Genomic DNA, 21,329 nt, shown 5'->3' on the forward strand with positions numbered 1-21,329 from the left:
TAGGCCAGATTACAAAGTACCCTTTGTCCATTATTTCAGACAGTCCTCACACGATAATCCTGGGAGGGGGAAAGAGCAGGTATCACTGAGCCCATTTTCCGGAGGAAAAAGTCAGAGGTCAATTGTTTTTTCCTAAACCCATAAGGGAAGTTAAGTGTCAGGGCCAGGCCCCAAACTCAGGTCACGTGCCCCTAAGGCCAGAGCTCTTTCCAGCCCCAGGTCCTTCTCCCATGGCAGCAAAGAGGACAAAGGAGAACTCACAGGAGACGCAGGGGCCTTTATTAGGGTCTGGCAGATGTAGTGGAGATGGAGGTGAAATCCCAGGCCTGGGCCTAGGAAAAGGCAGAGGGCCCTGGGAGCAGAGCCCAGCCATCCCTCCTCCACCTGGCAAGCCCTCCCCCATCCCAGGTTCCTCACTCCAGCTTCCCCGACTCTAGGAACAAAGAGCACCAAGAACTGCCAAGTAGGACCCTCCAGGGCCACAGCCTGGAGCAGAGTGCGGGATGCAGCGTGCCGTCTCCCCAGCATGGGAGATCAGGGGAGCTCAATGTCTCCCTCTCCGCCAGGATGAAGTGGGGAAGCTCCTTCTCTGTCCCCCAGAACAGAACAAACTCTTGTTCTCTGTGATGGGGGAGAGGGAGTGGGGCTTGGCCTCTAAGCAGGACCTAGGAAGAGGCCAGAGGTGGAGTCCCCGGAGGAGTTTCCGAGACACCACCTTCACACTCGCAGTGTCTCCACTTTCCCTTCCCATCAACTCTGGGGAGCAGCTCAGAGTCTGGGCTGGAGTGACTGATGGGCAGAGGGGATCTGCTCCAAAGACATCTGTGGGTTTCAGAGTGGGAGTTTCCCTGACACCAAATTCAGCTCTATGTACACAGGGCAGCACCCCCGGCAGCAGGGGAGCAGCTGCTAGGGGCTAGTAAGAGTAGCCACCCTTGGGGCCAAAGGGCTGGGCGGGGCCAGCCAGCTCTGGGAGGTAGGCGGGGCTCTCGTCCAAGTGGGACAAAGGGACTGTGTCCTCCTCACTGACGGGCCGGTCAAACTCAGCCTTGAGAGTTGGACGCTGATTGTCCGGGAAGGCCAGAGAGAAGAGGGCCTCGGGCTCGCACACAAACTTATACACGTAACGCTCGCCAGCCACCTGTGGGAAGAGAGGGCCGGGTCAGTGTTGGGGTGGGGAGAGCAGCCCTCCTACAGATGCCCGGGGCACATTTCTCCTCCAGCTGGTTCTTCTAAGAAGCTCCTGTTCTCTAATCTCAACCTCTCCATGCTTTAGGCTTTTCCATTACTATTTATGTGTATCACTGTTTTGGGAGAGGGAAATCTTGGGATTGTCCAGTTTGACTTCTCTGACTGGTTCACTGTCTGCTCCTTCAAACTTGTGAGAGTGCTCTCCTGCCCCCATCACCTTCCCACCTCCACTGCCCCCCACCCCCTTGTCCTTGGACCCCTAAGCCCGACCTTCTGCATGATGCCTTTCTCGTAGTAGTATCGGAGTGAGCGGCTCAGTTTGTCGTAATTCATGGCTGGCCGGTTCTTCTGGATGCCCCAGAGCCTGGCGACCTGGGGACAGGAGACAGAGTTTGGGGATGGCAATGGCAGCTCAGCGGAGGAAATAATGGGGCGCAGGTCAGAAAGAGTACTTGAGATTCTTGGTGCAAATGCTCAGCTGGCCCTGCAGCTAAGCCCCAGCCCACAGACCCTGGTTTGGCAGGAATTCAGGTTAAATAAAGCAACGGTGCCGGTGAAGGCACATGCCACCAGTTCCCAGGTGCTCTCATCTCCAGGCCCCAAAGTCGTTGGGAGGAGGGGTGGGGACATCTGAGAGGCCCACCTCCTCAGGCTCAATTAGTTTGAACTCCATCCCCCGGCCGGTCCAGGCAATGAAGTGGGCATTTGTCGGGTCATCCAGCAGGGCCACCAGAAACTGCCACAGCTGCAAGGCACCCCGGCGCTGGTAGGGCGGCCCCTCTCTGAAGGCTCCCACCCCTTCCTGCTTGATGTCTCCTGGGGAACACAGGAAACAGGCGGTGGAGGGCTTGTGCCCTCCGGTCCCCCAAGCAACCCGGTCCCCTCTCCCCAGGGGTCTCTCCAGGCCCTTTCTCATGAAATGTGATGTGATTCCTGGGGGACACAGAGGGCATGAAAGGTCACTTCTCTGACCTTCAAATTTCTCAGGGACGACGCAGACATCATCTGGGAATGGTCGCAGAGGTTTCTCATAGCCATAGCCTTGAGGAGGAAGTTGCAGGGATCACTCAGATCTGGGGGTTCACTGATACGAGACCCCAGAGAGTCCAGAGGGACTCCTGGCCAGGAGCCCCTCCCCCAAGGCACGACTCCCTCCTCCAAACTTGGAGGGCTTGGCAGGGGAGGTAGGAGGCTGCCTTACCCATGGTCCCGTCACCTGGAGAGGGCCCGGAGAAACCCTCTGCGTGAAGGTACATTGAAGCATACCCAGGGACGTCTGGCGGGGGGGAAGAAAGAAAAAAGGGCGATGTTATAGGTAGCTGGGGTAGGGGCGGCAGTCCTGCACACATTCAAGAACTTCTTCTGCCAGCCTGCCTTCCGGTTCTTTTCCAAGAGGCCTGCCTACCACCAAATCCTAGGGGAAGTTCCCCCCAGAGGGAGTGAGAAGCCGGAAGCCCTCAACTTGAGGGCGGGGCCAGAGGGCCTGGATGGCAGCAGCTGGGGCTGGGCAAAGCTGCTCCACAAGGCCCAGGATTCCAGGGAGCAGCTGTTTCCTGTGAGTTTATGGGGAGGAGGAGGGTAGAGATGAACCTCCGGGGAAAGGGTTCAATGTCCCAGCCTAAGATTCCCTTGGAATGGGCTGACGTCCGGTCAGCAGGGCAGGTTCCAGCCCAGTGCGGGTGTGAGGGAGGGAGGGAGAGAGGGAGGAAAGGAGTGGGGGTGGGGCGGGGGGAGAGAGAGAACACGCATGCATCTATTTGTGGAAGAGGCAGTGGGCACACGGGGCTGTGTGTTTTCAGGTCTGACAGCAGACAGTCCACTCTATTTCATTCCATTCCACGGAACTGACACCTCCCCACCCCACCTGGAGGCGGCCCCGGTGCAAAGCCAGCCCTTCAAGTGCCAGCCCCTTCCCGCCCTACCCCCACCACTCCCACCTATGAATGAGATGGTGAAACCCGACACCTCCGGGAGGAGGCGGGAGGGTGGGCTCATTCATGCCTCCATTTTGTGAATGGAATTCCTGACTCCATTCAGAGAAAGCTGAAGGGGGAGGGGCAGGAGTTCAAGGGCATGTAACACGATCTCCTCCGGTCTACATCCTTTGAAGGTCGGCGGCAAGAGCGTCTCCCTCCTCCTTCCTCCATCTCACTGCCGGGCACGGCTCAGGCTTAGGGCCCGGGCTTGAGGAGAGGTGGGTGCACCTTTCTGGTTCTTGCTGGGGCAGCCTGGAGGATTTGGGGCTCACCCCCCTGTCCCGAAAAGACTGGGCACCAGGAATAGAGAAATTCAAAAGCTCTGGCCAGCTCTGAGCCTACCCTAATCTCTGAATTTATTTTTTCTAATGCAAGTTTGCAGATAAACTCAAATTTGGAGCTGGTAGCAATGTTAACAGGAGACAAGGTTTTCTGGGCCTTTCCTGGGCGCATGGGATTTTGAGCTGTAGCTGTTTTTGAACACTGCAGCTGAGTGCATCTCACTCCTGTCAACAGCCAGGTGGAACTAGAATTTAAAGCAGTCCCTACTTCCGGTCTGGCCAGGATGGCGGGTCCTTCCAACCTGGAGGCTCGGAACAGGATGTGAAAACCACATGTGAACCCCGCCTTCCAACTGGGAACTGTGAACCTGGCTAGTTTCAAGTTCATGTTTCTCCTCATTAAAATCCCTTTGTATTTTTAAGCTTCTGTGGGGACAGGGACCAATGACACGTCCTATTCATCTTTGTGTCCTCCAACTGCACACACTCATGCTCCTGGCACAGTACTTAAATCTCAGTAGGTAATTAAACCCCCAAGCACCTGCTAAATAGAAATAGGAAGAAATGCCTTAACTTTCCTATCAAGTCACAAGCTACCTGAGGGCAAGGACCTGCACATGTCACTTATCTCTTATCTGAATATAAGTTTGCTGATTGAAAAGTGACAGTTCTTTTGAATCTATGAAAAGAAGTGGTAGGTGGGTGGGTTGAATGTATGAACTGGTAAATGGATGGGAAGGTAAAAAAACTTGTGGGGAGACATTCTAGGTTTAATGGAACTGATCACATGCCACCCCACCCAGCAATCCCACCAAAACCCCTCCATCTCCTTCCCGGGAGCATCTCTTACCTGAGTCGTAGGAGAAGTCCATCTGCTCCTGTTTGATCACTACCCCCGCCCCTGGGTACCTGTGCCCATTGATTCCACCCTGGCCCACTGCCGGCTGGCCGGGCTGGCCGGCCTGTTCATACAGGGGGTCAAGGTATTCCCGCTTGAAGCTCTGCTGGGGGTAGGGTGGGCAGGGCTCCGACAGCTGGTGTTGGTAGGGGGCTGGGAGAGGTTCCCGGCCCCCTCCCTGAGAGGGTGTGAAGGAGTGGCAGATATCCAGGGGCTGCTGGAAGACAGAGCTGGATGTGGTTGGATGGAGAAGGAAGAAAAGAGAATATTAAACGAAGCCCTCCTTGTGCCTGCTGCTCCCAGAGCTCACAGAGTGGGCTCCGGCCGGGGGGGATGGGGGGGATGTCAATATCCCTTCCTCCCTACCTCCCCCCATGCCAGGTTTCTTAAGGGCAGCGAAGAACACTCAGGGATTGAGAAAAAACTGGTGAGACCTGGTTCTCCTTGTCACCTTACCTATGCTCCCCCAGGTACCCATGGCCAGGGTGGGGCTGGGAGGTGCCAGAAGATCTCAGGAAACTCCGTTGTTCTGCCCGGGGAAAGGGTTGCAGGGGCGACTGTCCGGGGGCACCAGGGGCGGGGGACTTGATGACGATTTGTCTAGGGGGGTCATAGGCACTGGAGGTGAGGGGGAGACAGGGGTGAGGGGGCAGAGAAGCTGGGCGAGCATCTCTGAACACTTCACTCCCTGGGAAGTCAGGTCACAGGGATTATGGGAGAAGAGTAGAGGGTGCCGGGAAAGGAACAGCATGAGCCAGACTCAGCCCCAAATGAACTTTTTCTTCTCCTTTCTTAATCCTGAAGCTGGGTGTAATCTTTAGAACACCTCTCCCCAGCCCAGAGCAGCTGGGCTGGGTCAGACAGCAGCTTCTCCAGTGGAAACACCCTGCCTGGGTCTTAACACACATCCCTTGAACCCGCTGCTGCATTTTTCATCCTAACTACTCAGGAAATCCTGAGTTACATTACTGCATTACAGGAGCTCGGAAATCCTTTCCGTGTCTAACCTGCATCTCAACCGCTGCCATTGCTCACAGGTGCCCACCCCCACCCTCCATCCAACCCTTCCCCAGGGCGGGGCTGGGGCTCACCTGGAATAAAGGCACTGCTCGCCATGATGGTAGGAGAGGGGCGGCTTCCTGCTGCAGGGCAGGGCCCGCTCTGTGCGGGGACTCTGGGGTTCCTTCTTGATCCTGGTCGTGGGGCTGTGGAAAGCTACTGTGGGGGTGGGGAGAGGCACAGCAAGGCCAGAGAGTGTCACAGGAGAGGCAGGAAGAGCTTCGGACACCTTCTGCTCTTTAAGGACCAGCTGGGTGCCAGTACAGCCTCATCCCCCTTCTCTGGATCTCCGTTGTCAGACACTTCTAAGAACAGTTGGCTATTTACATTATGTGTAGCTTTATACCTCAGGCTAATGTCCCATAGGAACCAAAGAAACTGTCTGAAGTTCAACATTTAACGCAATCCCCCCACCCCCCAAACACCTTTCTAGGGGTGAGCACCTCCAACGAAAGGCTCTGGTTTTCCTGACTGCCCTGTAAAATTCCAAGGGAGAAAAATGTTTTCTTCTTTGGGGCTATGAAGAATCTTTCTTTTTCTGGTTAAGGTTGGATATTAGCCCACTTGCCTGTCAGCTGACTAGCATCATACACATGCTCCTAATTATCTGGGAAGAACATTGGCCTTTCCTGTGGCCCCTGCTGGGTTCGCCAACTCCAGCCACCAGGCTGAGCAGCAGAGTTGGTTCCGAGGCAGTGAATGTGAGAGAGTCAAAACCTGCAATCGACGGTTCTGTTGTCGATCATTTGTGCCCTGTTTTCATGTCATTGAAGATAGTTGAGAGCAAAGTATCCGACATTAAAGCAGGGTTTCTCAACAGTAGCACTAGTGACATTTGGGCCAGATAATTCCTTGTCATGGGGGCTATCCTGAGCATTGTAGGATGTTAGCGGCATCCCTGGCCTCTACCCACTAGATGCCAATAGCACCCCACCCTCAGTTGTGACAACCCCAAATGTCAACTAACATTGCCCCATGTCTCCTGGGGGGCAAAATCGCCCCCAGTTGCATGAAAGTAACTTAGAATGGTAGAACTGGACCCTGCTGCACGGGTCCAAGCCCCTCGTTTCAGAAATAAGGAAATGGAGGATCACAGAGATGAAATGTCTGCTCCAAGGTCACACAGCTAGGATGGACAAGCCCCGATTTGAAGCAAGGTCTTCATCTCCCAGTTATTGCTTGGTCTTTGGGTCCAAACCCAAGAATGGGGAGCCCTGCCCTTCACTCTCTTCTAGAGGACAGAACAAGTTGATCTTTTGGGATTCTCTATCCCTATGACTCATTTCCTGCCCTCCCCTACTCTCCATTCCCTCTACCCAGGCCCTCTACTCACAGTTTTCTGAATGGAAATCAGGAACAAACTGCTCATCACTGTCCGGTACCTGAGCTGCAGAGAGAGGCCAGAGGTGAGTCTGGGGTGGGGGCCCCGGATGGCAGCCCCTGGCAGACACCATTATTGCAGCCCTGCAGATTAGCACCAGCCCGAAGCAGGGAAACAGCTTTCCTAGGACTGAAGGCAACTCCACCCCAGGTCCTAGCGACCTCCATCTCTGGGTTCCATCAACACCCCGGAGGGAAGGCTGCAAGTTCTCAGAACCCGTCCGAGCAGATTCCAGAGTTTTGTCCTAGACGCTTCGTCTTTTTTTCCCTCCACTTTTATGAGTGAGGACAGCCCTGCGCCTCAGTTTACAAAGCTCCCTCAGAGCTCCCAGCAGAGCCACATCTGGGGCGCGCGGGCACTGTAAGGAGTGAGATTCTGTGGACTTAGAATCACATGGGAAGATTCTGAATCTGGGCTGGACCCAGGAACCTGCCTTTTATAGAACCTCCCGGGTGAAAGGTAGAAATCTAGAGCCTGGTAAAGGAGATGGAAGGGAAGAAGGAGAATGGTTCAAGAGAGGTGATAAGAGGATGACAATGGGAGAGGAGGCTGGGGACACTGGCAGGTCAGGTGCCTTATCGCTCTGATGGGCAACTAGGAGAGAGAGAAGGGTTCCCAAGCTTGGAGCTCTGAGGAGCACCCCCAGGGTGCCAGCGTGGGTAGAGTTGAGTTTGGGGATTAGGCAGGAAAACTAAAATAGAACAACAGCTCATCCATGGCCTCCAGACTGGATATCCGGGCTTTGATTTCTAGTTCTTATCCTGGGCTCACTAACTCCTTCAGGTGGGTTACAGCTCAGCACCTCTCCTGACCCCAGAGTCTTTGCCCACTTTTTGCCCCTTTCTCAGGAATAAATAGATCACAGCAGGAAGGGGAAGGGTAGACACCGAGAGGGACTTCCTATCAATCTGGGAAGAGACTGGCTTGAAGATGAAGCAATGGAACCCATGGAGAGGGGTCTTTTGTTCCCTGGAGACTGCTCTCAGATTGGACAATAGGAAAACTCATGGATAAAATGACCGGAGAGTGGAGAATGGCTGGTAAGGGTGTGGGATACGAGGAGATGGCTGGAGATCACGGCCACTCGTCCTAGTCTATACAGGACACACCCCAGTCTCTATGGCTTCCCTCCTGGGCCAAGGCTCCATCATTTCTTCCTTGGATTTCAGCCACGACATGTTATCAGAACTCCCAACATCTACTCTCCCCAAAACTGTCAGAGGGATCTTTTTACAACAGAAATCCGATCACTTCTCTCCCTTGCTTAAAGCATGAACCCCAAACTCTTGCCCTTGGCCTCTGTGGCGCCCAAGTTTCTGGCTCTTGCTTACCTCTCTCACCTGCCTCTCCTTGCCTGTTACTCTCCAGAGCTCTGGTCTCCTTTTGGGTCCTCAAACTTGACCAGCTTGAACCCTCTTCCCCACATCTTTGCCTGTTTTTTTCTGGCCTTTGAAGTGTTAGCTCACTTTGCTATCTCAGAGGCTTTCTCTGACCACCCAAACCAAAGTGGTCCCTCCTGGCTCTCGATCACATCCCTGTTTTATTTTTTCCCTAGCACATATGACTACCTGAACTTATTAATTTACGCACATGTAACTTATGTGTAATTTATTGTCCATCTCCTCTACCAGAAAGTTAACCTTGCTGAGGGCAGGGGCTTTGTCTGTCTTATTTGTCTGACTCCCCAGCACCCCTCAAACAAGGTCTCGTTCAGAAGAGACACTCAATGCATTATTTGTCAACTATATGAATAAACTACAATGACGCCTTGTCCTCAGGCCGGTGAGAGCCAGCAACATGGGCCTGGGAGCAAGAACTGAAGAGATCCTAACCAATCAGCCCTTCCCTCCCCTTTAGGGCTCCCCCTCTCCACCACCAGGTAACATTAGAGGCAGGTCCCCTGAAAAGCACATCTCACAAGGGATGCTTTAGGCTGTGATCAATTGCTTGGCAAGTGGATTCTTCACCAACTTACTTTAAATATCAGAGGTGTCAAGTGCTTTAAAATACACATTTATGCGGGGTGGGGGGGAGGGATAAGTTGAGAGCATGGGATTAACAGACGTACACTACCGTATATAAAATAAACAAGGATTTACGGTATAGCACAGGGAACTATATTCAATATCTTGTAATAAACTATAATGGAAAGGAATAAAAAAAGAATATAGGTATACACATATATACATGTATAACCAAATCACTTTGCTGCACACCTGAAACTAACACAGTATTGTACATCAACGATACTTCAATAAAAAAATAAATTAAATAAAATAAAATATACGTTTGTAGGTAGGTGACTTCCTGACAGAGGGAACCCAATGGCTGAGGGGTTTAAGAATCAGGAACCACTAGCAGCTAAAGAATTTATGAAAGAAAAGTAAGCATAGAACCATCCTAAAGTGATCAGATAGATCACCAGGGCATGAAATCCCGTGGCAAAAACAAATCAACCAAAAAACCACACAGCACATCTTTTCAGGAGCGCGACTAGGGCACAAAGGCAACCATTCCCAAACTGGGCCCAGTCAAGAATCCTGGGGCATTGTTAACAACGGATTCCCAGTCCCCTCCTCTGGAGAGTCTCATTCCACAGGCCCGGGGTGGGGGCCAGGCATCTGTATTTTAACGCATGCCCCTGGTAGCTCTTAAGAAGAGGCAGGTTTGGAAAACTGGATAAAGGGAAGGGTGCAAAACCTGCTCAGCTGCCCAGGGGTGCAAGGCCCAAGCCCATCCCTGCTGTGCCCTCTGGCCCGCCCACAGACAAGACCCCCAGAGTGGCAGGAGGGGGGTGATAAGAGCAAGATGGACAATATTTCCCTCCCTGCCCATGCCTGCTGTGCCCTCTGGCCCGCCCACAGACAAGACCCCCAGAGTGGCAGGAGGGGGGTGATAAGAGCAAGATGGACAATATTTCCCTCCCTGCCCATCCCTGCTGTGCCCTCTGGCCCGCCCACAGACAAGACCCCCAGAGTGGCAGGAGGGGGGTGATAAGAGCAAGATGGACAATATTTCCCTCCCTGCCACCTGGGCAAGGAGGGTTCCAAGGGTGGAGGAGGTGCAGAACACGGGGGAGGCTGACGCACATAGGTCTGCTTCTGGGGCTACGTTAACTGCCGGTTTCCACGGAGGTAACGGGCTGGGGGCATCTCCTGCTGGCGTCACAGACCAGGTCACGTGACGCTAGAGAGCCCTGGGGTCATCTTTTCCTTCCTCTTGCCTCAGGCCTGAAGGTTGGACCAGAACCCCCAGTCCCCCCAGCAGTCCCAGAGGAGCCCCCCCCGCCCCAGCACACTGACCACACCTCAAAAGAGGTGGCACTATCTTCATCCCAGGGCCATGAGAAAGCAGCCCAGGCAAGAAGGGGCTGTGGTGGGAACCCCAGTCCCTGCCTGGCCCCTCTCCGGAACACCGGCTTCTCCCAAAGGGGCAGGACAGGGCTTCAGTCGCACAGAGACTGTCAAGGATGGGAATAGGAACAGTAACGTGGAGCCTCTCATTCCTGGACAGCAGGAGAATTTCTAATACCGTGTTTGGTCTTGAGTGTCAGCCGCTCTGTATTTGTTGAGCTGGCTGAGCTCTGGCTGCCAAGCCAGTGTGCCAGGGTCTGCCCTCAACTCCATCCTGGCACTAAGGTGGAGTTCACCTGCCTGGGGACATGGCAGATAATTAAGGAGGGGACGGGAAATGTGCCAAGCCAGCACGATACCCAGAAAGAGAGAATTTTAGGGAACATCCCTCCAGTGGGGGGCGGGAGTCAGTAGAAGAGAAGGGGCTTAGGGGCCTCCCAAGCTGGGCTCCAGGAGAGCTGGGAGGTGAAAACCACCAAGTAGCTAAGCCCACCCCAGGCAAACCACCCACCTATATGATACATGCCCCATCACCTTCTCCCCCTCCTAGGGTACAATTACAGGGTGAAGGGGTCCTTAAGGAGCCCCAGGGGGAAGGGGGGCCATTCCCCGGAGCTTCTGCTCCATTGTATCACCACTGGCCTCATCTCTCACCCTTACCCCGCCCCCACCCTGGCAGTGTGCTGGAAGGAACCAGTTCTCTATCTATGGAGGGGACATTTGTCCCCAAGAGCCTTCTGGAAGGGGAGGAGACAGAAAGATGTAGAAGGAGGCATTGTAGCTAGGAAAGACTGGGAGAGGGGATTAACCCCATATCGCCCCACAGACAGACTGCAGCACCAGCGTGCACACACGCAGGTTCACACACCCTGATGCCTCTTACTTCACGCCAGCACATGGATGAAACACATCCTCTCTGCATACCCTTCCCACACAGGTTCTCTTTTTGGACTTAAAAATACGATGAGGGAAAACCAAGGGGCAAGGGAGCTGAAGACCTTGGAGGAAGATTTGGGAGCAATGATTCTTATGGCAAGGGGAGCACAGACCCACCCCTTTGAGAATCTCGTAAAAGCTACGGATCATTCTCTTCCTAGAAAAATTCACATTCCTTTGTGTAGGGTGTACCCCCAACAATTTTATACACATATCAGAGGGCGCAAGGACCCCTGCCACCTATCCACAGAGCTTTTGGGAATCCACGGACTCATACAAAGGACATACATGACCCAGAGTCAATGTTCCTTACCGCCAAAGAGACCAACATCATTGTCTCTGGGGGTTCCTGTGGGCTCCCAACAAGCCCGGAAAGGAACCCTCGTCCAGAAGCGGCACATCTTTAACCATAGCCAGACACAGCCTGGGCTCAGCCTGTCTGAGCCTGAGTTTCCCTGTAGTAGCCTGATTATTTCTCCAGCAACTGAGCAGATCCCAGGCACCCCGAAAACAGACACACCTTCTTAGTCTCACTTCACCCCCACCCTCTCCATCTAGAAAACCTCCAACCCAAAGATGTCTGAGCTGCCTCGACAGAGCCCCCCTCCCCCTCCCCCTCAATGTTGCACGGACACCAGACGCCGCACCCAGAACGCCTCCGCCAGCATCCAGCCGGGTGTCCCCCGAAATCTTCACAGCCTCACCCACACTTCAAGGACCCACTGCGTCTCTCCACATTGGGGCTTTAGGGGGAAATCAAGCTGAGGGAGGATGGGCTCTGGCCTCCAGTCCCACGCGCCCCACCACTGGCAAGTTTCCAAAGGAGCTAGTCCCTCCCTGCCACCCCAAAACTCCCTCTGGGCTGCAGGGTCACTGACCTGGTGGGAAGAGGCAGGAGAGGAGGCTGGGGCGCTGCTGGGATGGTGCAGGGGGACAGGGCCCCGGCAGCTGCATCTGTCTCCGCAGAGAGAGCGAGAAGGAGCGATCGGCCTCAGCATCCCCCCCTCACGCCTGGCCATCCATCGCCAGCTGGGAACCTGAGCTGCTCCCTCAGAAGGAAGGACAGGGAACCAAGGAGACCCCAGCGGCCCCCCCCACCTCCGTCTTGCGATCCCCACCCCCACCTCCCCACCCACTGGATTTAAATGTACAGGGACTTCCAGGGCAGCAGCAGGAAGCACACACACTGGCTGTCACACTGACACATGCAGATAGACACAAGTACAATTTCTAGACCCCCACCGCCAAGGGGTGGGGCTTCCAAGGTTGAGAGCAGATGAGAACGTTTTCCTCCCCTTCCCATTCCAAACCCAGCTGCTTCCAAAATGCCACCCTCTGAGCCTACCCCTAGATCACAGCCCCGGGAGCTGCCCACCTGGGGAGCCTAGGGACCCTCAGCTGACAGACGAGGAGCCTGGCAAGCCAGACAGAAATCGGGCTTTGGGAAAGGAAGTCTTTGAGAGACGGTGGAAACCGACACCGCTGCGTCCTTCAGCTCCAGCCTAGCTCCGAAACCTCGAGCGGAAGATGGGAGGACTGGGCATAGCTCTGCATGTAACTCGCAGCTGGGCACACAGGGCTTGCAGAATCGGGGAAGACAAGACGTGCACAATCTCCCCCAGAACCCCCAGATCCCTCCAGCACCCACGAGGCCGTTCAGCCTCGAATTCCACAAAATGTCTTGAGCGCTTGCTCTATGCTAAACAGTCAGTCTGTTAGCGTACATATTTTGGGGACACCACAGTCGTCAAGACAGATCTAGTCTCACCTAGTCAGGGGTCTTTCTCTTCTACCCCAAGGTTTTAAAGATGGCTCTAGAGGAGCTGGGTTTGAGTTTAAAAAAATCGTCAAAGGTGGAGGGAAGGGGAGATCCCAAAGAGAAAAGCCCTCAAGAAGGGGTTCCTAGTGCTGTAGTTTCTTGGTTTTCAGTGTTACACTGAAGGGACCCTCAGATGGGGGTGTTAACCCTTCCCTCTCAGAGACTGCCTAAACACCATAAGCCTCCTACCTGCAGCCCCACCGGCAACACCCTCAGGCCCCACCCAAACACACCAAGGAATCCAACCAGGAGACCCCCCCACCATCCCGGAACACACCTCGCTACCCAGAGGAGGTCTCGCTATTGACCCCACCCCTCCAGCTCAGAGCGCACCCCACCCCCGCCCCCAGCAAACTGGAGGGGCAATTTGCCTGGGGAGGGAGGTAGTCAAGAGGGAAGGAGGCGGGAGGATCAGTTGCCATTAGAATTACAATCAAGGCTGTTTGAGGAAGAAGCCCTGGGCTGCTTTGCCAAAGTGAGGCAAAAAAGAATTATTTAAACTTTTGCAGTTCTTTTGGCTCAAACAGTAAATTGTTTGGCGCTGCGGGCTGGGAAGAAGAGAAACCAAGGGTGTAACAATGAATGTTTTGGCAATTCCAGAAAGGAAGTAACAAATGAATCTCTACTTCTCCTCCTCCAGTTTCTTAAACTCCCGACTCCCGCAACACCCCAACCTACACCTCGGCCTGGCGGCTGGTGCCAAACAAACTTTGCAAATGAAAATTTCAACCAGGAAAACGGGCCTGGGGCCAAGTTCCATTCAAATAGGCAAATACCCCACACAATGGTCTGATTCATCCGCAGGCCTAGTTACACAAGCCTGGCTCAGGGCAGAGAAAATAAATATCAATATAAGTAACCACGCTGGGACCTGGAAAGAGTGGAGAGGCAGGGGACGTGGGGAAGGGGCCTTGCAGAGGCCCTTGAGGGTGAGGAGAGAGGAAGCGGGCTAGGCTGGAATAGTAGGGGTAGAGAGCATCCCCCACCCCAATAATAGTAAAGGTCACAAAACCACTCACCTTCAGCAAGCCACGTCTCCTGGAAGTGACTTAGATCCTGGAATAGATCTGAGGGGTGAATAATGGAATTGGAGAAGGTGAGCTGGAGGTGCTCGTGAGAGAGCGGGAGCCCTAGCGAGCCGGATGACCTCCCCCTTGGGGGTACTGGCGGATAATGACCAGAGTCCCTTGGAGGGCGAGTCCTTTTGGGAAAAGGGCGGGGGCTCCAGGGTCAGCCCTCGGGGTGTGTGAGGTGGGGAGGGTAGCGGTTTGTCGCTCTGTCTCTTTACCTTCGGAGTCGGGGGGCGGCAGGGAGCCCGGGTCCATGAGCTTCCCCTGCGGGACCATCAGCGCTTCGCGCAAACTCCCATTTCCGGGAGATTTCTGCGGAGAAGGGGAAGAATGCCCCCGAGTCACCCTGAGGCCGCCTGGTCTGGGGGGCGGGGCTGGGGTCCCGGGGTGACTCCGGGGCGGGCAGCCCTGGACCCCGTTGGGGCCGCTGGGTGGGTAGGGGCGGGGTGCAGGGAGGGGGCGGGCGTGGAGGCCGGCGCCGCGCTCACGCTGCAGAAGGTGTAGGGCACTTGCTGGTCCAAGTATTCGCCTTTCATCCTCCGCTCCATCCGGCCGCTCCCTCCGGCCACACGGCCCGGGCCCCGCGCGGGGGCAGAGACCTAGGGGCGGGGGAGCTGCGCTTGCACACCGTCTGGGGGAAGGCAGCGAGGTGGGGGTGGGGAAGGGCGACGGGGAGGGGCAGTCGCGAGGCTCTGGGTCCGACGGCAAAACTTCTCCGACTCACTTAGGCGATGGGGAGGTTTCCGCCTGCCGAGCCTAGCGTCGCCACCACTCCCCTCCCGCCAAAGGAGGTCCCACCTGCTCCTGGGAGCCGGGCTCGCCGTTTCGGCTGCTTTCTGCAGCCCTGCTTTGCCCAGGCTCAGTTACATAAGACGTGTGTGTGTGTGTGTGTGTGTGTGTGTGTGTGTGTGTGTGTGTGTGTGTTCGCTCTCTCGCGCGTGTGCGCTGGCGCGCGGAGGAGCGGGCGAGGAGCGCACCATTCGCACACCCACAACTCTGGCGCCCCCTCCAACCCTGAATCCCAGCGTCTCCCACCCCTTGCCCTGGAATCTGCGGAGGCGGCTGTGAGAGTGTGGTGCGTGTTGGAGGCGAGGCTGGGAATCGCAGACATTCTCCCTCCCTCTCCCTCCCGCAGCCTCACCTGAGGCCCGGGCGTCTGTGCTGGAGCAGCGGGGGGTCCCGAGCATACCCCGGGACCCCACTGAGGGCCGTGGGGCTAGGCCGGAGCGAGGCGGCCCCGGCCCCGGGTCCCCCGCGCACCGGCTTGTTTTCCGGGCGCCGCCGACAGTTGTGAGCCCGGGGGAGCCGCTGATTGGTGCATTTCCTTCGCCTCGGCCTCGGCTCTCTCTCCCCCCACCCCGTTCCCTTTGTTTCATTGACTTTTGTGAATGAAACCCCAGGGCCCGGCTCGCCCGCCAATCCCGAGACTCGCCCGGCCGAGCCGGAGGGGCGGAGTTTCCCAGCCGCGGGGGCCAATCAGAACGCAGGGGCTGGCTCCCGGCTTCATTCACCGCTTGGGCTCTCATTCATAAAAAAATAAACTCCTCGCGGCCGGAGTTCATTCATAAATAGCTGAGAGAAAACGGGGGCAGTCGAGGACCCTACGTCTCCTCTGCGGGACTCGTCTGTGGCCCTGAGGCTCGGCTAGCACCTCCGGCTGGCGTCTGCACACATCTCTGTGCATCTGCGTGTACGTGGGAGTGTGAATATATCTATGTGTGCGCCCTGGGGGGAAGCGAGCGGACTTCCATGCCCAGAGGAACAATAATAAAGAGCATTTATGAAGCGCTCTGCTTCCACGTGCTCATTTCACTCCCATAAGCTGGCGAAGGGGTTCTATTTTTTCCATTTTACAGAGACTGAAAATGAAAACTCAGAGAGGGGCAGTGGCTTTGCGGAGGTCACTCCGTCAGCGCCGCTGGGGTTTGCAGCCCGCAATCCCCTATGTTCTCCTGTACAGTCCTTTGAGGCCACAATTAAATGAATTAAAGCTATGTGACAACAACTGATACACAGTAGGCCCTCAATAAATGTAAACTGGCACGGAATCCAGACTTTTTCTCAAGGGTCTGCTCTCTACAGAGCTGTTCTGTGACCCACTTTCTATTGATTGCAGCAGAAACTAGAGGCCCGGCATGGATCTCTGAAAATGCAGTTCTCTCTCCGCCATCTTTCTTCTTATCCTGAGAACAAACACGAGGTATGAGGGAGCAAAAGCCGCAAGGGATCTGATGATCTGGGGGCAGGACTGCTGTCAGTTCTAGCCAAAAGCTACTCATAGTCTGTCACCTCATTCATTTACCAATTCATTCAATAAATATTTATTGTGCCAGACACAGTGCTGGGTGCCAGGTAGGCAGCTGTGACCAAGATAGACACTTGGTGTCCTGTGCTGCTTAGGCTGGAGCCATGGAGGCACACAGGACATGACATCCCCCAGGTCTTTTTTTTTTTTTTCCTGAGATAATCTGGGTCTACAGTCTATGCCCTCCTTTGAGGAGAGCCTGATTTGTTTCCTGCCTGTTTGTGATAAACACAAGAGAGTGACCAAACCTCAGGCCTGTTTTCAAAATTCATCTAATCTAACACCCCCACTTTACAGATGAGGCTGTCGAGCTTCAGAGAAGGAAATGATACATGCAAGCTCTTTCAGTTGTCAGGATCAGAGCTAGAACACCAAACCTCTAGCACCTGTTTAGGGCTCCTTTCAGGAGATCATCCTGGACAAATGAAAATAAACTTCCCTCTCTTCTCTGCCGAAATATTTAAGACTCATGCTTATTGCCTCTCTTCTCCAGGAAGCCTTCCAGAGATCCTGAATCAGTTCCATAAAGACCCTACAACATTCTTGCCTGTATCTCTGTTGTCAAGTCTTTTTCTGCCTCGTGGTCATCCGATTGTATGGAGAGCTTTCCAGGGCCTGGAAAAGATCTCATTTGCCTCTTTAAGTCTTCCCCAGCTTACTTCAAGCTTATGAGGGTCCCAGGAAATAGTTGTTTAGTGAGTACGTACAATAAAGACCAAACTAATCGAGCTTAGCAAGGAACCCTCCCCAAGCAAGGAGAGACAAGCCCAAGCAAATCTCAGCTTTAAGCTGGATGGGACCAGTTTAGGGAGGAGCTTGTGTCTCTGAGCCAAGAGAAGTGGGGGAGGAGGAAAGGCAGCTTCCAGGAAGGCAGCTCTGATGTAGTTTCCATGACAATGAAGAAGATTCTGGTGGGTCCTGGAGAGGGCACTCCAGTCTGGGGCTCTCTTTGGGGTGCCCCTCTGGTTCTGAGTTCTTCCATTTTTCTGGAGGCCCCCTGGCTCCCTGGAGAGTAAGTGCTTCCTTTTCATTCCTCATCCAGGGTCGTGGCTGAGGGGCCCTCCTCCTCCGGCTGTGGCTCAGCAGGCTGGCTGAGTCGCCACTGCTGTCACCTGGCCTCTGATTCAACATCCAGGCTCAGAGTGAAACAGGAGGGGAGGGGGCAGGGCACAGCCTTTAAAAAAACAACATAGCCATAGGCTATGATGAAAGCTGGTTAGAACCAACTAGGTCCAAGATGGCAGAATATTTGACTTCCAGTGGACCTCGAGCCTCAGTATATGCTCATTGTAACACATCAGCGAGCTAAATGACACACCCACAGGCGCCATGACAGTTCCAAGGCTGACCATAAAGACCAAAAAGTGGGTGGTGACCCAATTCCTGGAAATCTCCACCCCTTCCCCAAAATAGTTGGAATAATCCTCCCACTCATTAGCCTATGAAATTACTCAGCCCATGAAAACTAACCACGCCATATTTCGAGGCTACTCTTGCCTTCTGAGATGGCCCACACTCTGTCTGTGGAGTGCATTTCTCTCTAAATAAATCCACTTCTTACCTATCACTTTGTCTCTCACTGAATTCTTTCTGTGATGAGACATCAAGAACCTGAGCTTCATTAAGTCCTGAGACCAGGTGTGTGATCTCAATTAAAATACTGTGGGTTCATAATTCAGAAAGAGTCATGTACCACAATGTTCATTGCAGCACTATTTACAATAGCCAGGACATGGAAGCAACCTAAGTGTCCATCGACAGATGAATGGATAAAGAAGATGTGGCACATATACACAATGGAATATTACTCAGCCATGAAAAAAACGAAATTGAGATATTTGTAGTGAGGTGGATGGACCTAGAGTCTGTCATACAGAGTGAAGTAAGTCAGAAAGAGAAAAACAAATACCATATGCTAACACATATATATGGAATCTAAAAAAAAAAAAAAAGGTTCTGATGAACCTAGGGGCAGGGACGCAGAGGCAGAGAATAGACTTGAGGACACAGAGGGGGTAAGGGTAAGCTGGGGCGAAGTGAGAGAGTAGCACTGACATATATACACTACCAGATGTAAAATACATAGCTAGTGGGAAGCAGCTGCATCACACAGGGAAATCAGCTGGGTGCTTTGTGACCACCTAGAGGGGTGGGACAGGGAGGGTGGGAGGGAGACGTGAGAGGGAGGGGATATGGGGATATAGGTATACATATAGTTGATTCACTTGGTTATACAGCAGAAACTAACACACCATTGTAAAGCAATTAGACACCGATAAAGATGTTAAAAAAAAAAAAAAAAGACCGTGGGTTCGGGACTTCGCTGGTGGCGCAGTGGTTAAGAATCCGCCTGCTAATATAGGGGACACGGGTTCGAGCCCTGGTCCGGGAAGATCCCACATGCCGTGGAGCAATGAAACCCATGCGCCACAACTACTGAGCCTGCGCTCTAGAGCCCATGAGCCACAAATACTGAGCCTGTGTGCCACAACTACTGAAGCCCGCGCGCCTAGAGCCTCCTGCAACAAGAGAAGCCCCCGCTCGCCGCAACTAGAGAAAGCCAGTGCAGCAGTGAAGACCCAATGCAGCCATAAATAAATGAATGAATGAAAGAATGAATGAAGAAATAAATTTATTAAAAGAAAAAAAAAAAAGATCATGGGTTCAAGTCCCAATCTGGGTTTCACCGTTTTAAGAGCAGTGACATCTCCAGGGGGAACATTTGAGCTTCTTCGAGGTCTTGAGGTAGTTGGGGAGAGGAAGGAATAGAGGGGCTGGAAATCACGTTTTACTGAGGAGAGGGTCCAGAGCTTTTTTCTGTTGGCAATCACATCACAATAACCAATATTTACTGAGAACTTCCATGTGACATGCCCTGCTGCAAAGACTTGGCCTGTATTTACTCACGCAGCCTTCACAGCAGTCCTGTGGGGAGTCATCTTCATTTTACAGACGAGGAAACTGAGGCCTTGGAAACACACATCTACCCCAAGGATCTGCTCCACAGACTGAGGACTCCCCAGACCTACTCATGGGCCCAAAGACTACATTTGAGTGAATACACAGCAGGAGGGATGGAGAACACGCTTGAGCCAGAGAGTATACATGGACACATCCAGATTAAGGAAGCTCACAGTCCCCTCCTGGACACACAGCTTCACGGAGGACACATACAACATACTCCCTGACACCCTCCAACACACCTCTGGTTGGGGGCTGTGCAGGTTAATGCTTCCTTCTCTCTGGAATATTGGGGCTGGACTCTGACTTTGTTTCCTAGGAGTCTAAGTTATAAAATGAAAATGTGGATTTTAGATATGCAAATGTCCAACAAAGGCAGCTTGGGACTTGTCTGAGAGCTGGAAGTTCCAAGCACTGGGATGAGGAGGGAGATGCCTGGATTAGACCTGAAGGGCCCAGGAGCCATCAGAGAAGCAGGCTCTCCTAGGCGGCCTTTCAGAATGTAGCGGTGGATGCTGGGTGACCTGCCCAGCGCGACTATGCGGGGAAGACAGAAATGCCTTCAGACGCTTGGCTTCCTCAGTGTCTGGAAGAGCTGAGTCTCACAGGCTTAAAGGGCAGTATTTAGAAGGTAACCCAGCTTAATAGTAAGGCCAGATGGATGGATAAACAGGGTCAGGAGGTAACCTGTGACGCTTTAGTGTCTCCCAAACTGGAGCTGTCACCAGGGGGGAATGAACCAGAGAATATAGGGTCAGGGCCTATTTTCTGGTGGGGGTGGGAGAACATGGGGTCTTCGCCATGGGCCGGTGGGTCACCAAGAAAAGAGTGCCACTCTTGGATTGCGTTTCGTCCTTGTCTCACAGTCCCACTCTTTCACACTGCTTCCTCTAAACGGCAGGGCTTCTCAGCCCAGGGTCCATGGGTAACGCTGCCTCTCACTGCTGTGGCCTCTCCCGTTGCGGAGCACAGGCTCCGGACGCGCAGGCTCAGTGGCCATGGCTCACGGGCCCAGCCGCTCCATGGCATGTGGGATCTTCCCGGACTGGGGCACGAACCCATGTCCCCTGCATCGGCAGGCGGACTCTCAACCACTGTGCCACCAGGGAAGCCCAGATAAGGCTATATCTTGAAACCAACTGTCTGCGTCGGTGTGTGCAGACGTGTATGCATTTAGCTGAGTCCAGAGCTTTTATCGGAACCATCACAGATGGGTCTATGATCCCCCATCTCCCCAGGTTAAGAACCACTGCCCTAATGTCTTTTATCCTAGATGTCTTTACAAACATCTTGTCAATATATATGATCTTAAAAGTGGTTGGAAAGAGCACTTTTGGAGACTCTGCTTGGGAGGGGGTGGAGCAATTGCTCCCCTTGTTCTCTCCACCTTCTACTTAGTGGGAGACCTCTTGAGAGCCCCACAGAAAAGGGGGCGGGCCCTCCCTCCAGCCATTTGGCTGGGAGCACGTCGTCCGGCTGGAGGAAATGTAGGGGTAAAGCAGATGTCTTGCGCAGCTCCGGAGGGCACCCTGGTAGAGGAGAGCTGTCTCAGGAGAAAAGGCCTAAAAATGAGGCCATGGGTGGAAACCGGGCCTCTCTTTCCCTTGGGTGTTGTAGGGGTGGGATGTACTCAGGAAACCTGGGAGAAACAAGAGGAGGTGATCACCACAGCCTGACTCTTGTGGGATCTCGTACAGCAGAGAGAGGCCACAGTCAGGAATCTGAGACGGGAGGTTCTGCTTTCCCCGAGAGACCCTCATCTGGGTGTGAGATTCTCAGGAGTAGAGGGACAGACACAGTGACCTCCTTGGGCCAGGCCAATCCCTGGGAGGGGCTGATTTTAGGACTCCTCCTTTGGGAATCACCTTTTGGGGAACCGTATAAGAACTGGTCAGACACCCACTGAGGAACATTTCAATATTTTTAAACGGGCTAAATAAATGTGTCCTCCTTTCATCTGGGATATTGTCATGGGAGGAAAGTTTGCGCCTAACGCTGGGAAGAGTCTGGGAGGTCAAAGCGTGCCCCTGAGGAAAGTCACTTTTATTTTTAGAAGGTGCTGGTGACTTCAGCTTTTCCTCTTTGCTGCTGGCAGCCGC

At 53.8% G+C, this 21,329-nt stretch overlaps 1 protein-coding gene across 6 annotated transcripts; it reads right to left on the bottom strand.

Annotated features, from left to right (window-relative positions):
- Nucleotides 1–257: 257 nt before the first annotated feature.
- ETV4 (ETS variant transcription factor 4) lies at nucleotides 258–15,305 on the bottom strand. 6 transcript variants are annotated; one of them, XM_067716177.1, is made up of 13 exons: nucleotides 15,106–15,304; nucleotides 14,453–14,563; nucleotides 14,183–14,276; nucleotides 13,914–13,961; nucleotides 6,739–6,792; nucleotides 5,438–5,564; nucleotides 4,803–4,964; nucleotides 4,299–4,576; nucleotides 2,393–2,467; nucleotides 2,164–2,232; nucleotides 1,835–2,007; nucleotides 1,462–1,563; nucleotides 258–1,141 (listed from the first exon to the last, which is right to left on the bottom strand). In XM_067716177.1, exons 2-13 carry the CDS (start codon nucleotides 14,510–14,512, stop codon nucleotides 917–919), a joined length of 1,467 nt encoding a protein of 488 aa, XP_067572278.1. In that variant the 5' UTR covers nucleotides 14,513–14,563; nucleotides 15,106–15,304; the 3' UTR covers nucleotides 258–916. The 6 variants fall into 6 exon arrangements, with proteins under 6 accessions (XP_067572278.1, XP_067572280.1, XP_067572279.1 ...); XM_067716179.1 differs by having other exon boundaries at nucleotides 4,803–4,946; nucleotides 15,106–15,303; XM_067716178.1 differs by lacking the exon at nucleotides 15,106–15,304 and adding an exon at nucleotides 14,689–14,874.
- Nucleotides 15,306–21,329: the final 6,024 nt, after the last annotated feature.

Source organism: Pseudorca crassidens, chromosome 19 (genome assembly GCF_039906515.1).
Source record: "Pseudorca crassidens isolate mPseCra1 chromosome 19, mPseCra1.hap1, whole genome shotgun sequence".
Lineage (NCBI taxonomy): Eukaryota > Metazoa > Chordata > Mammalia > Artiodactyla > Delphinidae > Pseudorca > Pseudorca crassidens.

What these genes read in the sequence shown, in the direction of transcription:
- ETV4 (XM_067716177.1), bottom strand. Translation starts at nt 14,512, where the DNA reads ATGGAGCGGAGGATGAAAGGCGAATACTTGGACCAGCAAGTGCCCTAC. An exon ending in TCCAGGTGACGGGACCATGG is followed by an intron (nt 2,233 to 2,392) that starts GTAAGGCAGCCT and finishes TTCCTCCTCAAG; the next exon opens with GCTATGGCTATGAGAAACCT. An exon ending in CGTCCCTGAGAAATTTGAAG is followed by an intron (nt 2,008 to 2,163) that starts GTCAGAGAAGTG and finishes TGTGTTCCCCAG; the next exon opens with GAGACATCAAGCAGGAAGGG.